This window comes from Dendropsophus ebraccatus, chromosome 4 (genome assembly GCF_027789765.1).
Source record: "Dendropsophus ebraccatus isolate aDenEbr1 chromosome 4, aDenEbr1.pat, whole genome shotgun sequence".
NCBI lineage: Eukaryota > Metazoa > Chordata > Amphibia > Anura > Hylidae > Dendropsophus > Dendropsophus ebraccatus.
In genome coordinates, this window is record NC_091457.1 from 105,014,846 (window position 1) to 105,030,075 (window position 15,230).

A 15,230-nucleotide genomic window follows, 5' to 3' on the forward strand; every position below is an offset into this window, starting at 1 on the left:
CCGGGACAGGTGAGTAATGTACAAATACCTGCTCTGGACCCCTCGGCTACCTAGCTGAGGGGTCCAGGGCAGGTATTTACTATTTTGTGGGACTCTGATCGCCGTGCCACCGGCCCGATCGCCGTGAACGGCCGGGCGGCCGTTCACGGCGATCGGGCCGGTGGCACGGCGATCACCATTACTTTTTACAGTAATGGCGGTCGATGCCGTCCTCGGACAGCACCGACCGCCATTTTTTTCCGGGTCATCGGGTCGCCCATGACCCGGAAAGGTTCCGATCGCCGCTATTGGCTGATCTGAATTGATCAGCCTATAGCGGTGATCGTAAGCACGGGGGGTGTTAACCACCCCCCGTGCCGTGAAGCTAAGATGGCCTGCTATGATTTATAGCAGGCCATCTTCCCCGATCGCTGTGTGCGAACACGCAGCGATCGGGGAAACATCGGGCGTAAATTTACGCCCTGATGCGCCAAGTACCAGGGCGCGAGGGCGTAAGTTTACGCCCGATGTCGTTAAGGGGTTAAGCCACAATTACTTCACATTTGACATTTTTCTCTTTAGGCAGTAAAAAAATGGAAAATTTAAATTTTCCAATAATATGTACGTTTAGATTAAAGTTTCTCATTTTCAAAAGGATCATGAGAGAAAAAGCACCCCAAAATTTGTAACGCAGGTTCTCCTGAGTACAACGGTACCCCATATGTGGGCGTAAACCACTGTATGGGCACACAGCAGGGCTCAGAAGGGAAGGAGCGCCAATTAGCTTTTCCAATGCAGATTTTGCTAAAGAAGTTTCTGAGCGCCAGGTGCGTTTGCAGTGCCCCTGTAGTGTCAGCAGAGAGAACCCCCCCCATAAGTCACCCCATTTTGGAAAGTGCACCCTTCAAAGAATTCATCTTGGGGTGTGGTGACCATTTTGACCCCACAGGTATTACAGGAAAGTATTCAAAAGAAGACAGTAAAAATGAAAAACTCGAATTCTTCCAATAATATGTTTGTTTACTTTGAAATTTCTCAATTTCACGAGGAACAAGAGGAAAAAAGTACCCCAAAATTTGTAACGCAGGTTCGCATGAGTACAATGGTACCCCATATGTGGGCGTAAACCACTGTATGGGCACACAGGAGGGCTCAGAAGGGAAGGAGCGCCAATAAGCTTTTTCAATGCAGATTTTGCTGCAGAAGTTTCCGAGCATCAGGTGCGTTTGCAGTGCCCCTGTAGTGCCATCAGAGTAAAATCTCCCCAAAAGTCACCCCATTTTGGAAAGTGCACCCCTCAAAGAATTCATTTTGGGGTGAGGTAAGCATTTTGACCCCACAGGTATTAGAGGGAAGTATTCAAAATTAGACAGTAAAAATGAAAAACTCTAATTTTTCCAATATTATGTTCTTTTAGTTTGAAATTTCTCAATTTTATGAGGAACAAGAGAAAAAAAGTACCCCAAAATTTATAACGCAGGTTCTCCTGAGTACAATGGTACCCCATATGTGGGCGTAAACCACTGTATGGGCACACAGGAGGGCTCAGAAGGAAAGGAGCGCCAATTAGCTTTTTCAATGCAGCTTTTGCTGAAGAAGTTTCCGAGCACCAGGTGCGTTTGCAGAGCCCCTGTAGTGCCAGCAGAGTAAAATCTCCCAATAAGTCACTCCATTTTGGAAAGTACACCCCTCAAAGAATTCATTTTGGGGTGTGGTGAGCATTTTGACCCCACAGGTATTAGAGGAAAGTATTCAAAAGTAGACAGTAAAAATGAAAAACTCGAATTTTTCCAAAAATATGTTCCTTTAGTTTTAAATTTCTCAATTTCACGAGGAACAGGAGAGAAATGTCACCCCAATATATGTAACGCAGGTTCTCCTGAGTAGAACGGTACCCCATATGTGGGCATAAACCACTGTATGGGCACACAGCCAGGCTCAGAAGGGAAGGAGCGCCAATTAGCATTTTCAGTGCAGATTTTTCTGAAGAAGTTTCTGAGCGCCAGGTGCGTTTGCAGCTCCCCTGTAGTGTCAGCAGAATAGATTCCCCCCAAAAGTCACCCCATTTTGGAAAGTGCACCCCTCAAAGAATTCATCTTGGGGTGTGGTGACCATTTTTACCCCACAGGTATTAGAGGAAAGTATCCATAATTGGCCAGTAAAAATGAAAAACTCGAATTTTTCCAATAATGAGGCGACGTAACGTGGTCAGAGGCGTGTAACGTGGTCAGACGCGCCGTGGCGTGGTCAGAGGCGATGTGGCGTGGTCAGAGGCAACGTGCGGTGGTCAGAGGAGACGTCACGGGCAACCTGCTGTGGTTACGGCAACCTGGGGTAGTTACAGGCAACGTGGGGTGGTTACGGGCAACGTGGGCTGGTTACGGGCCACCTGCTGTGCTTACAGACAATCTGGGGTGGTTACGGGCAACGTGGGGTGGTTATGGACAACCTGCAGTGCTTACAGACAATCTGGGGTGGATACGGGCAACGTGGGGTGGTTACGGGCAACCTGCAGTGCTCACAGACAATCTGGGGTGGTTACGGGCAACGTGGGGTGGTTACGGGCAACGTGGGGTGGTTACGGATAAACTAAAGTTCTTATAGGCAATCTGGGGTGGGTAGCTGTAATCTGGCATGGGCACTGCAATCTGGAGGGGGTCATTGGCAATTTGGGGTGGTCAGAGGCGCCGTGGCGTGGTCAGAGGCGACGTGTCGTGGTCAGAGGCGACGTGTGGTGGTCAGAGGCGACGTGTGGTGGTCAGAGGCAAGGTGCGGTGGTCAGAGGCATCGTGGCGTGGTCAGAGGCAACGTGTGGTGGTTACGTGCAATCTGGGGGGTTACATGTAATCTGGCGTGATCTGGCGGGAAACCTGGAGGGGTTATGTGCAACCTGGAAGGGTTATAGACAATCTAAGATTGTTACGGATAAACTAAAGTGCTTATAGGTAATCTGGGGTTAGTACATGTAATTTGGGGTGGTTATGGGCAATCTGGAGGGGGTCACTGGCAATTTGGGGTGGTTACGGGCAATGTGCGGTGGTTACAGGCAACGCACGGTGGTTACGGGCAACGTGCGGTGGTTACGGGCAACGTGCGGTTGTTATGGGCAACGTGCAGTGGTTACGGGTAATCTGGGGGGGTTAGGGGTAATTTGGGAGTAAACTGCAATTATTACTATAATAAAAAGTGTGTGTTTTATTTTTTTGTATGTTTTCACTTTTTGTACTTTATACATTCATTTTCACTGTATTACTATGATTACTGTGATATTTTCTATCACTGTAATCATAGTTCAGTGACAGAGACCAAATTGGTCTCTGTCACTTTAAATTTTCAGAGTTGGCTGGTTGTGGAGCACATGCGCACTTCACAACCAGCCAGGACGCCGAAGAGGAAGGAGCTCCAGGATCAGGTAACATATATGGGGAAGGGGGGGGGTGACTAGGGGATGGGGGGGTGACTGGGGGGGGGGGGGGGGGGGCGACTTGGGGGGTGGGGGGACATCACTTTTTATCCCCTGTCACCAATCATTCATGGTGACGGGATAAAAAGTGCCGGGATGCACGTGGCACAAGCGATCAGCTGTATATAGTATATACCGCTGATCGCTTGTACCGGGACCCCACAGGGGGGGTCCCCGATCACTGCCACATGCTCCCCGCTACCTCCGGTGGCAGAGAGCATGGGGCTTTCATTCATTTTAACTTTTCCATCGCTGTGAACAGACATTAGTCTGTTCACAGCGATGGCGGCGGTCATCTTGGAAATGATGGCCGCCGGGGGAGGGGGGTTAGCGATCGCCCTACTGGGGGGGCTGATCTGAGGTCTGGGGGACACTTATTTCATCTCCCCCCGCCGTAGATTCACAGCGGGGGGAGATGAGCGGCACCGGTAATCCCCTTTACCGACGGCCGCCGCTATAACGTTAACAGCGGCGATCGTCAGTAAGGGGGGGGGGGGCGGGACGGACCCCACACACTGCCCCAACCCCTCAGCTGGGGGGTTGGCGTGGGGGCCGCCCCGGCCACGCAGCCTTATTCTCTGCCATCGCCGTAAAAAGCTGATGGCAGCAGAATAAGGACCCTTAGTGACCGCCGTAAAAAGCCGTATCGGCGGTCACTAAGGGGTTAAATAAATCGTGCACCTATTCACCCAGCCAGATTTACAGGTGCACGCCTTTGGTAATAGGTTAATATAACTTTTGGGGTAAGAGTTCATTTAACTAAAAAAACATGGCGTTTTATGCTCTCTGAGCACTTGGTCAGGTTTATGAAGTCATAATAATAATAATAATAATAATAATAATAATATAGTACTACAGTTTGTGTATTTGTCAAAAATAAAATGCTGTCAGAGAGGTCAAGGAATCTCCTCAGGTCAATGTGTAGTAACACCAGCACATTGACCATCAAACAATTGATAACATGTCTTTGAAAGCAAGTAAAATAACACAATGCATAAAACAACAAAACATTGCTTTACATCTTTCACATTGTTTTGTTTAGAATCTAACCAGTCAACATAAAACATAATCACTTGGCTTGTCTTGCAGGCTGTATTTTACAGGACCACCACTAGGTGTCATTGCAGTACTGGTTGCACAACCTATGTGAGAATAATTAGGACACCCATTCAAAGTCATAATAACCCCTAAAAATAGTGTAGCCATGTGGACTCAGGACTTCTTTGAGGTAGTGAGTTCTACTATTAAATGTTTCTTGCCTATAGATGTGATCTACCAGTGTTTATGCATTAGTTAACATCACTAGTTCTGTTAAATATGACCCTAACCTGGGTGAATTTTAGGTATTTATTCTAATAAATATTATGTCTTAGGGAACAATTTTTTTTAGGGGGTGGGGGTGTTATTATTGGTATCCTATGACTGATATAATTTTTTTTGTGTCTTAACCCTTTAAGGACATGGCCCATTTTCGTTTTTACGTTTTCGGTTTTTCCTCCTTGTGTTTAAAAGGTCATAGCACTTGCATTTTTCCACCTAGAAACCCACATGACCCCTTATTTCTTGCGTCACTAATTGTACTTTGCAATTACAGGCTGAATTTTTGCATAAAGTACACTGCGAAACCAGAAAAAAATTCAAAGTGTGGTGAAATTGAAAAAAAAAACGCATTTCTTTTATTTGGGGGAAATGTGTTTTTACGCCATTCGCCCTGGGGTAAAACTGACTTGTTATGCATGTTCCTCAAGTCGTTACGATTAAAACGATATATAACATGTATAACTTATATTGTATCTGATGGCCTGTAAAAAATTCAAACCGTTGTTAACCAATATACATTCCTTAAAATCGCTCCATTCCCAGGCTTATAGCGCTTTTATCCTTTGGTCTATGGGGCTGTGCGAGGTGTCATTTTTTGCGCCATGATGTGATCTTTCTATCGGTACCTTGATTGCGCATATACGACTTTTTGATCGCTTTTTATTACATTTTTTCTGGATTTGATGCGACCAAAAATGCGCAATTTTGCACTTTGGGATTTTTTTGCGCTGACGCCGTTTACCGTACGAGATCAGGAATGTGATTAATTAATAGTTCGGGCGATTACGCACGCGGCGATACCAAACATGTTTATTTATTTATTTATTTGTTTACTTTTATTTAAAACCTGGGGAAAGGGGGGTGATTCAGACTTTTATTAGGGGAGGGGGATTTTTACTATTAACAACACGTTTTTTTTTTTTTTTACACATATACTAGAAGCCCCCCTGGGGGACTTCTAGTATATACACTTTGATCTCTCATAGAGATCTCTGCAGCATAGATATGCTGCAGAGATCCATGAGATCGGCACTCGTTTGCTTTCGGCTGCTGCAGCCGGAAACAAACGAGTGCCGAGCCGAGGACGGCGCCATCTTGGACGCGTCCCCGGCCGGCATCAGTAACGGAGATCGCTCCTCCGGGACAAGGTCCCGGAGGAGCGATCTCCCCCACTAGACACCAGGGAAACAGTGCCTCCGGTAATCGGAGGCAGCTGTCAACTTTGACAGCTGCCTCCGATTAGCTAATTAGCGGGCACGGCGATCGGACCGTGCCCGCTAATAGCGGCGGTCCCGGGCTACACGCGGCACCCGGGATCGCGGCACTTCAAAGCGGGGCCGCCGCGCGGCCCCGCTTTGAAGTGCTAATGAGGACATAGGACGTACCGGTACGTCCTATGTCCTTAAGAGGTTAATTCTATATGAAAATAATGGGTCATGTACAGTTTTGTCACTAGAGGGCCTTTGCAGGTGATAGGTGATAGGTGATTTTTACAGGCTCTTGGCTGCATGACTCCCCATACTTCCTGTATTACCTATTACCACGACGGCTCCCCATCTCTTCTGTGGTGCAGTGCAGGACCTTTGCCATGTCACTATGATTTCACCAAAGGACCTTCAAATAAAAAAGAAAGAGTGTACGGGCTCCCTGCAATTTTGCCACAGTCCTCACAAATTCACCAGGTGCTCAAGGGGTCACTGGGGGCTTCATCAGTACTGCCTCTCCCATAGGCCAGTCCAAGCCTGCAATCCCCCAACTATTATACCTAGTAGTTTTACATTTATTGTCATTTAGATTTATCTGCAAATACAACACGATTTCATATACAAAGCCTTATACAGAGAGCAATCCTTTACTGTATTAGAGAGAGATACATCAAAACTAGTGCAAAGGAAAGGTGGACCAAACAATCAGATCATAGTTTTCATCCACTAACTGAGGGTTGGGAATCGGGATTGCTGTGGGTACATGTAGTAGTCTGAAAATTTACCAATCACCATTCTCTCAGGCTGTTTTTGACAATGCTTTTTTGTTAGGTCCCTTGAAATTTTATTGCAGGTAGTATACTGCTAGTGATGAGCGAACATGTTCTTAAATGTTCGTATGTTCGTACGAACACAACGCTAATTGTTTGTGTTCGTCGATCGCAAACCATTTATTTTGAAGTTCGGAATGGTTATAATGTTCATTTTCGAAACATATTTGAACTTGCAAACGTACGCCACTGCATAATTTACACTTTGCGCTTGATACTCTGTACGCATATGCGTAACTCTAGATCGAAATTTACTCAATCTGTACGCAAATGAATGCAATGCGTACGCAAATGTGTATGCAACTGCGTAGATCAAAACATATGCTTCTACTGTATGTTTGTTATTTGTTCGTGAATGTTCAACAAACACATACCGTTCACGATCATTTTTTTTTTCTGTTCGTGTTTGGGATCTAAACCGAACATCACTCATCAATATATACTGGCAGGACTCAGATAGGTGCTTTAATTTTGGGGAAAACTTGACGGCAATGGTACAGTGCCCCTGCAGTACCACACTGGTTCTCACTGAAGTGAGTCTGCTGTGCTCCAAAGAGATGGAGACTCTTTGTATAGTAGTTACTCTCCACTCTGGCTAGAGGATTGAAGTCATGAACAACACAGTCCATCCATTGACTGGAATTTGGAAACTGGTTTCTGAACCAGACAGTATTTTTCATTAATGATTTTCATTGCTGTCAAAACTTCACCGTTCCTTAAACTATAGACAAGAGGATTCAATAGTGGGACGACTGCCGTGTACAGCAAAGACAGCATCTTGGCCTGCTCCTCAGAACGCTCACTCTCTGGGATCATGTAGGAGCTGAGCGGCGTTCCATAGAACAAGACTACAATGATGAGATGGGAAGAGCAGCTGGAGAAGGCCTTTTCTTTACCTTTTGAGCCAGGGATTTTAATAATTGTCAAGATAATAAATATGTAAGACAACAAGATGAGCAGAAAGGGGAACAACCCTAAGACCACACAAACCACAAATAACAATGTCCTGATGTGGGTGGTGTTACTGCTTGCCAGCTTTATCACTGTCTTTAAATCACAATAAAAATGATTAATGTCCTGAGAACTACAGAAAGAAGCAAATAAGACCAGTAAAGAATGTATCAGAGCAGTGAAGAAGCCGACCAGCCAGGAAGCCAGGGCCAGGAGGACGCACCTGCCTGGATTCATGAGTACTGAATAGTGCAGAGGGACACAGATGGCCACATATCGGTCATACGCCATAGACATTAGGAGTAAGAACTCTGTCCCAACACAAAATATAAAGAAAAACATCTGTGTCATGCATTCTGGGAATGCAATCCTGTTGTCTTTGGTTATTGTAATACCTAGAAATTTTGGAAGAATGGATGATACGTAAACAACGTCTTGGACTGCGAGGTTAGACAGGAAGTAGTACATAGGGGTGTGAAGCTGAGGTGTCAGGGAAATTAGACCAATGATAACCAGGTTCCACAGTATGGTCAGTGAATACATCAATAAGATCCCAATAATAAACGCAATCTGAAAATCAGCAGAGATGGAAAATGATAGGAGGTGAAATTCTCCCAAAGTGGTGCAGTTATCAATATATGGACTCATTGTCCCAGTAATGATTAATAAATATCAGAGAATATGAGATATGCAGAGAGAGACTATAGCCTGCTCCGTGGTATCTATATACACATCATACTATGGAGCCCAAAGCCCAATTACTATAATAAATATGCATAATTCCATTGTCTTACTGTTTGGTATAAGACAAATACATTGAAGACAATTGGTTATTTTTCTGGATGAAGGGCACACAGCAGTTGTTTATGTCATAGTATGAGGCTACGTTCACACTGCGCATGTTTCCGTCCATAGTGCGAACCATGAATATATGCACGTAGTTTTGAGGTTGATGCGTTCGCTGGGAAGTATACGATATACGCCCGCACAATGCACACTACGTATGAGCTTACGGCCGGATCGTATACGGCACCGTGAAAAATGAACAAGACCATTGTTTGAGGACGGAAATGTTGAAACTCACGGCCGTGGATTTCAGTGCGGTCCCATACGAAGTACTTATTCCAGCCAAATTTAACTTGATTTTTCGATCAAAAAGGTTCTGTGAGTTTAATTGGGCTGGGCGAAGATTTCCAAGTAAATGACCTGTTTCAGAAAGCTACGAAACAAGCTAAGGAAGCATAACTGTACTACGGGCGTATGTTCGAGGTTCGTACGCATCCGGCCGCATGTCGCTTATTCCCACGCCCGTAGTTTCAGCCGCACATGTACGGAGGCGTACGAACTACGGCCGGACTAATATGCAGTGTGAATATAGTGATTGTGAATACTTTCCTCCAGCCCCTGTAGGGTTAAAATGCTCATTATACCCCTAGATTCTTTAAGGTGTGTAGTTTCCAAAATGGGGTCACTTATGGGGGTTTTCAGGATACCAGACTTCTAAATCCATTTAAAAAAATAACTGGTCCCTAAAAAAATCAGTTTTGGAAACTTTCACGAAAATTTGATAATTTGCTGATAAACTTCTAAGCCCCATAACACCCTATAAAAGTAAAATATGTTTACAAATTATGCCAGAATAAAGAAGACATATTGGTAATGTGACTTACTAACTAATTTATGTGATATGACTTTCTTTTTTTAGAAGCAGAGAATTTCAAAGTTCATAAAATGCAAATTTTTAAAATTTTTCATGATATTTTGGTGTTTTTCACAAAAAACACACAAAGTAGTGACCAAATTTTGCCACTAAAATAAAGTGCCATATGTGACGAAAAAACAATCTCAGAATCGCTAGCATACGTTAAACAATTATTCACAGAATAACACACATTACAAAGTTATACAACTTTGTAATGTATGTTATGTCTGTGAATGGCCCCCTTCCCCATGTCCCACCACCCCCACCCGTGTACCCGGAAGTGTGGTGCGCTATACATACCTGTCACGTGCCGACTCGTCTCCGATCTTCAGTCAGCGATGTCGTCTTCGGACGGCCGGGCCGAATCCCTCTGTCTATCCTGAGTGCCGGCCGCCCTCTTCAGCGTCATCAGATGCTCAGCCGCGATTGGCTGAGCACAGTTTGGCTCAGCCAATCGCGGCTGAGCGGCCGATGACGCGGCAGAGGGCAACCGGCACTCAGAACGGACGGAGGGATTTGGCCGAAGACGACATCGCTGACTGAAGATCAGAGACGAGTGGGCACGTGACAGGTATGTATAGCGCACCACACTTCCGGGTACACGGGTGGGGGTGGTGGGACACGGGGAAGGGGGCAATTCACAGACATAACATACATTACAAAGTTGTATAACTTTGTAATGTGTGTTATTCTGTGAATAATTGTTTACCGTCGCACTACCCCTTTAAAGCATCACTGAGCTATAAGAGCATAAAGTGAGACAGGTCAGATTTTTAAAAATTAGCCTGGTCATTAAGGCCCAAACTAGCTGCAGCACGAAGGTGTTAAGGGCAGCAAACCAGTATGCAGATCTTTATATATCTCCCCCAAAGCCTTTAAAAGCTAAGCTGAGAAGCCATAGGGGGAGGGAGCTTAAATTGGACACATGGCTCCTCTTTGTCAACAAACATTGTACAAAGTCAGAGTACCATTTTTACCCTATAGACTTCTATATCAGGGGTGTCAAATTTAAATACACAGTGGGCCAAAATTAAAAAATTGGACAAAGTCGCGGGCCAACCTTCATAATTATTGAAGGACGAATGTCGCGGTCCTGGCATTGTCAGAGCAGCGTGCGGCATTCCTGCCACTATCAGTGGTGTGCGTCTCCCAGCATTGTGCACTATGATAAATGACATGATGAACTGCTATGACATGATTAAACCCCAACCCATGTAATAGCCAACCTCCCCCAATATTGCCCCATGTTGTAGCCAACCCAAAAAAATTGCCCCACATATTAGCTAGCCCTCCCAATAGTGCCCAAATAGTAGACAGTCCCCCAATAGTCTCATATAGTAGCCAGGCCTCCTCAATAGTCTCATATAATAGCCAGCCCTCCCCCATAGTCTCATATAGTAACCAGCCCTCCCCAATAGTCTCAAATAGTAACCAGCCCTCCCCAATAGTCTCAAATAGTAGCCAGCCCTCCCCTATAGTCTCTTATATAGTAGCCAGCCCTCCCCAGTAATCTCCTATAGTAGCCAGCCCTCCCCCCATAGTCTCCTATAGTAGCCAGCCCTCCCCAGTAGTCTTATATAGTAGCCAGCCCTCCCCAATAGTCTTATATAGTAGTCAGCCCTCCCCAATAGTCTTATATAGTAGCCTCCCCTGCCCAATAGTATCTTATATAGTAGCCAGCCCTCCCCAGTAGTCTCATATAGTAGCCAGCCCTCCCCAATAGTCTGTCATGTAGTAGCCATCCCTCCCCTATAGTCTCTTCTATAGAAGCCAGCCCTCCCCAGTAATTTTATATAGTAGCCAGCTCTCCCCAGTAATCTCTTATAGTAGCCAGCCCTCCCCCATAGTCTCCTATAGTAGCCAGCCCTCCTCAATAGTCTTATAGAGTAGCCAGCCCTCCCTAATAGTCTCATATAGTAGTCAGCTCTCCCAATAGTCTATCATATAGTAGGCAGCCCTTCCCAGTAGTCTCCTATAGTAGCCAACCCTCCCCAATAGTCTTGTATAGTAGCCAGCCCTCTCCCATAGTCTCTTATATAGTAGCCAGTCCCACCCCATAGTCTCATTTAGTAGCCAGCCTTCCCCATAGTCTCATTTAGTAGCCAGCCCTCCCCATAGTCTCTTATATAGTAGCCAGCCCTCCCCAGTAGTCTCATATAGTAGCCAGCCCTCCCCCATAGTCTCTTACATAGTAGCCATGGCGGGCCAGATGTAATTCAAACTCTGAATTGCCTGGTGGGCCAAAAATGATGGCCCTATGGGCCGGATTTGGCTCGTGGGCCAGAGTTTGACTTGATTGGTCTATATCATCTGTGTTGTGTTTTTGTTGCACGTGCTAACATTTTGTAAATTTTTTTTGTGCATTAAATACTAAAGGCTGTTTGTATTATTATTATTATTTATTGCTCATCATTTTTCATTTCTTAAAAATCCCAGAGTTTGACATTTTTACACTTGCCACTGACACTTCTGATTCTGAATAAATTGCGTCCCAGCAGTCATCTCATACCATCACAGATGTAATTACAATATAACTTGACATGGGATCTGTAAGGTATGGACAGTGCCCACGGTTATTATGTCTGATGTCTCAGGATTCCATGGGAACCTAACCATTCTCGGATGCTACTTACTGTCATAAGTGTCATATATGTTTGGTGCAGAACAGCTAACTAGTGATCACAGCAGGACACACCAAAATACTGTTGCATGAGGGATGTGCAAGTTCAGTAAAAGGTTAAACAGATGTGTATTGAAATGCAATAATCATTTTTATTTATTTTTTGTTACTGATTATACACATTCACATCATAAACATTAAAGCCCTAGCAGGTCAAGGGGCCTACCTACTACAACGGTAACAGGAACATTTCATATGTTCTTGCTGGCAACCTAAAGGGTCTGCGCCACCTCGCAAACTTGAAAAAAATTTCTTGGTGATTAAGGTTCAGAAAACATTACAGAAATCAGTCATTGGGTTATAGAGGAAGCTGTGGATAGCTTATACACTGGGAGCTTTTTTTTTATATAACTGTATTTTTATTGAAAAGATTTTGCAAATTTTTAGCAAAGACATAACAAAGGAATACAAAACATGTATAGAATAATATACAAAACAATAGGACAATGGGGTATCAGTAGTAGAAAACATATCAGGCACGGGTATAAGGTAACAGTGGTAACAATTAGCTCTGACATGATCATAATGGTACAGCGTATTTCTACAGAGAAAGGTAGCATATGAGGATAATGCAACAGCTGTCAGCAGAGGAAAAATTACTGTTACTCATGGCCCAGGTATGGGATTATATCCTAACTGTAGCCCAATAATGAAACACACTGGGAGCTTTTATCACTTATCAGGGTTGTGGTACTATTTACATGTGTCCCCTATCTAGCAGATCCTCTGCAATTGCAAGAACAGGGGTCAAGATAACTATGGCAGTCGCATGTGGTATTTCTCTAATCACTGTATATTGGAATGTTGACGATAACTGGGTACAGTGCTTGGCTGTCCCTGGCAGTCCCATAAGCAATGAATAGAGCAGCAATACACACCATCAACTATCGAATGGGGGGCTTCAGCCCATAGTCACAAAATCGCAGGGTCTTAGTAGTCAGACCCACTGCAGCTAGATCTAGATCTCAACTTTGGTTGTGTTTCTGCACCCTCTGGTTTGGACCACATGCTTTCTTGCCTTCTGTGATTCCAAATCGTCTTCTGTCATAGACTGATTCATGGAGACACCATGGGGGAGATTTAACATGGAGTAAAGTGAAATGGGCTTAGTTGCCCCTAGCAACCAATCAGATTCCACCTTTCATCCCTCACAGACTCTTTGGAAAATGAAAGGTGGAATCTGATTGGTTGCTAGGGGCAACTGAGCCAGTTTTACTTACTCCATGTTTGATAAATCTCCCCACATGTAAGTGAATATGAGGGCTATGTCATTGTGCATTTTCTTTTCTTTTTCTAAATTCATTATTTTAAACAAGTTTTGGGGGTAACAGATAGAGTGGCGTAAGGGAAAGAGTGAATGAAGTATAGAATCAGAAGACGGAGGTTCAATTAGTGGAATAGTGAACCTGGTTCCAAGAGTCCCAAATCTTCTCATATTTATGGTAGTGTGTAAGTCCATCTTTTCCTTACCCAGCTGAATAGGACTAATTTAACAAAATATTAATACATTTGTGGGAAAAAATAGTCGCAAAAAAAGTCACAAACAAATTCATCTGGTACTGACCAGACTTTTTAAAAAGTGGCAAATGATAAATTGGTCACAAATCTCAGATTATGTGAATTTTTTGGGTGCATACTCAACAAGTTACATATTGTTGTAATTGTACTGACTTGAGGAACATAGATAACATGTCAGTTTTAAAATTTATAAGTGACACACCACCCGAGTTATGCTCAGTTTTTTTTTACATATTTTGACACACCAGGCTCAAAAGGTTGCCCATCACTGCTGTAATGTAATCATACATTTTTCTGTAGTGCAATACGGTGTGATGAAAATTTTGTGTTTAAACCACTGATCATGTAGGATCATGAATGTTACAATTCAATACAGTAATTCAGACAATTCTGTATGCAGCAATACCATAGGATCATGTGAATGATCCAGTGTCTGAATTAATAGGCCCCCCTGCAGGATCTTAGTGGCATTATCAGATCTTTCTATTCTTCATTGTGGAGCTTAGTTTGCTTCCTCCTTATTGATATTTATAGTGCACATGTTCAGTCCATCATTTGATGTTTTTGTGATGCCTTCTCCTTTTTCTGGTGATTGGTCAGTTCCATCCTCTATGATTTTTTCCTTGTTTCTAAATGTTTTTTTCATTTTATCTTTCTCTGTGTGGATAATATTTTCCAGTTTATGGAGCCATTTAATTTCATTCGCATTAAATGAGTCCTCTGAAATTTTTCTGACAATGTCGTCTATAATGGCTTTCTGCTTTCTGCGTCCTTTGGATCTCAGAGCTTTCTCCAATTCCTGTAGCATATTAGCCTCATATTTGTTACGGAAATAGCATGCTGAGATGCATTTAAGGCAACGACAGCCCTCCAAGCCGAATGACAGTAGTAGCAGCACTGATATGCCAATAATCCCACAAATCTGCAGAAAATAATTAGATCTATGGTTATTCCTGGGAAAAGGGTAAAGAGCTGAAGTGCAATAATCAACTTGGTTTGTTTAAAAATTCAACATGTCAGCACAAACATGCCAACATACTGTACTGATTCATCTCAACAACTATACAACATGTACTATATTTTCCGGCGTATAAGACAACCCCTGACTCTTAAGAAGATTCTCAGGGGTTAGGCCTTATATGCTGGACCTTAGCAGGGTTTACTAGCTGGAGCAGGGGTTAACTGCAGCTAAAGCAAAAAAAAACTACAAACATTTCACCTGTTACCTGTTTTTGGCAGCCCCGCATCTCCTATCCCGTTCCCAGCGCAGGTAGGGTGACACGCACTGCCTGTCCCGGAGGTCCCGAGTGTGTCATCAGAGAGGCTCAGAGACGATTGGCTGCCAGGAGAGCTTCGGGAGAATGACAGAGGCGCCGGAAGTTCCTGAAGCCTCTGTCATTCTCCTGAAGCTCCCCAGGCAACCGAGCGGCTCCATGCTTCTCCAATGAGACGCTTGGCTGCCTGGGAGAGCTTCGGGGACCTCTGACGCAGGCAGTGCACGTCACACTGCCTGCGTTGGTAACGGGACTGGAGACGTATAGCTGCTGGAAACGGGTCACAGGTGAGTAGAATTGTTTATACT

At 44.2% G+C, this 15,230-nt stretch overlaps 2 protein-coding genes across 3 annotated transcripts in view; both read right to left on the reverse strand.

Annotated features, from left to right (window-relative positions):
* The window catches only part of LOC138788583 (uncharacterized), a 31,905-nt gene extending 18,625 nt beyond the window's left edge, over positions 1-13,280 (reverse strand). The window contains exons 1-2 of one of the 2 annotated variants that reach the window (XM_069966612.1): positions 13,009-13,280; positions 10,511-10,612 (exon numbers count right to left, since the gene is read on the reverse strand). In XM_069966612.1, the coding sequence (XP_069822713.1) occupies positions 10,511-10,516 (6 nt within the window). In that variant the 5' untranslated portion in view covers positions 10,517-10,612; positions 13,009-13,280. The remainder of the gene's footprint in view (positions 1-10,510; positions 10,613-13,008) is intronic. The other variant, XM_069966614.1, reaches the window with a different exon arrangement.
* Positions 7,407-8,396, reverse strand: LOC138789146 (olfactory receptor 1G1-like). The gene has a single exon (XM_069967751.1). It carries the CDS (start codon positions 8,394-8,396, stop codon positions 7,407-7,409), a length of 990 nt encoding a protein of 329 aa, XP_069823852.1.
* Positions 13,281-15,230: the final 1,950 nt, after the last annotated feature.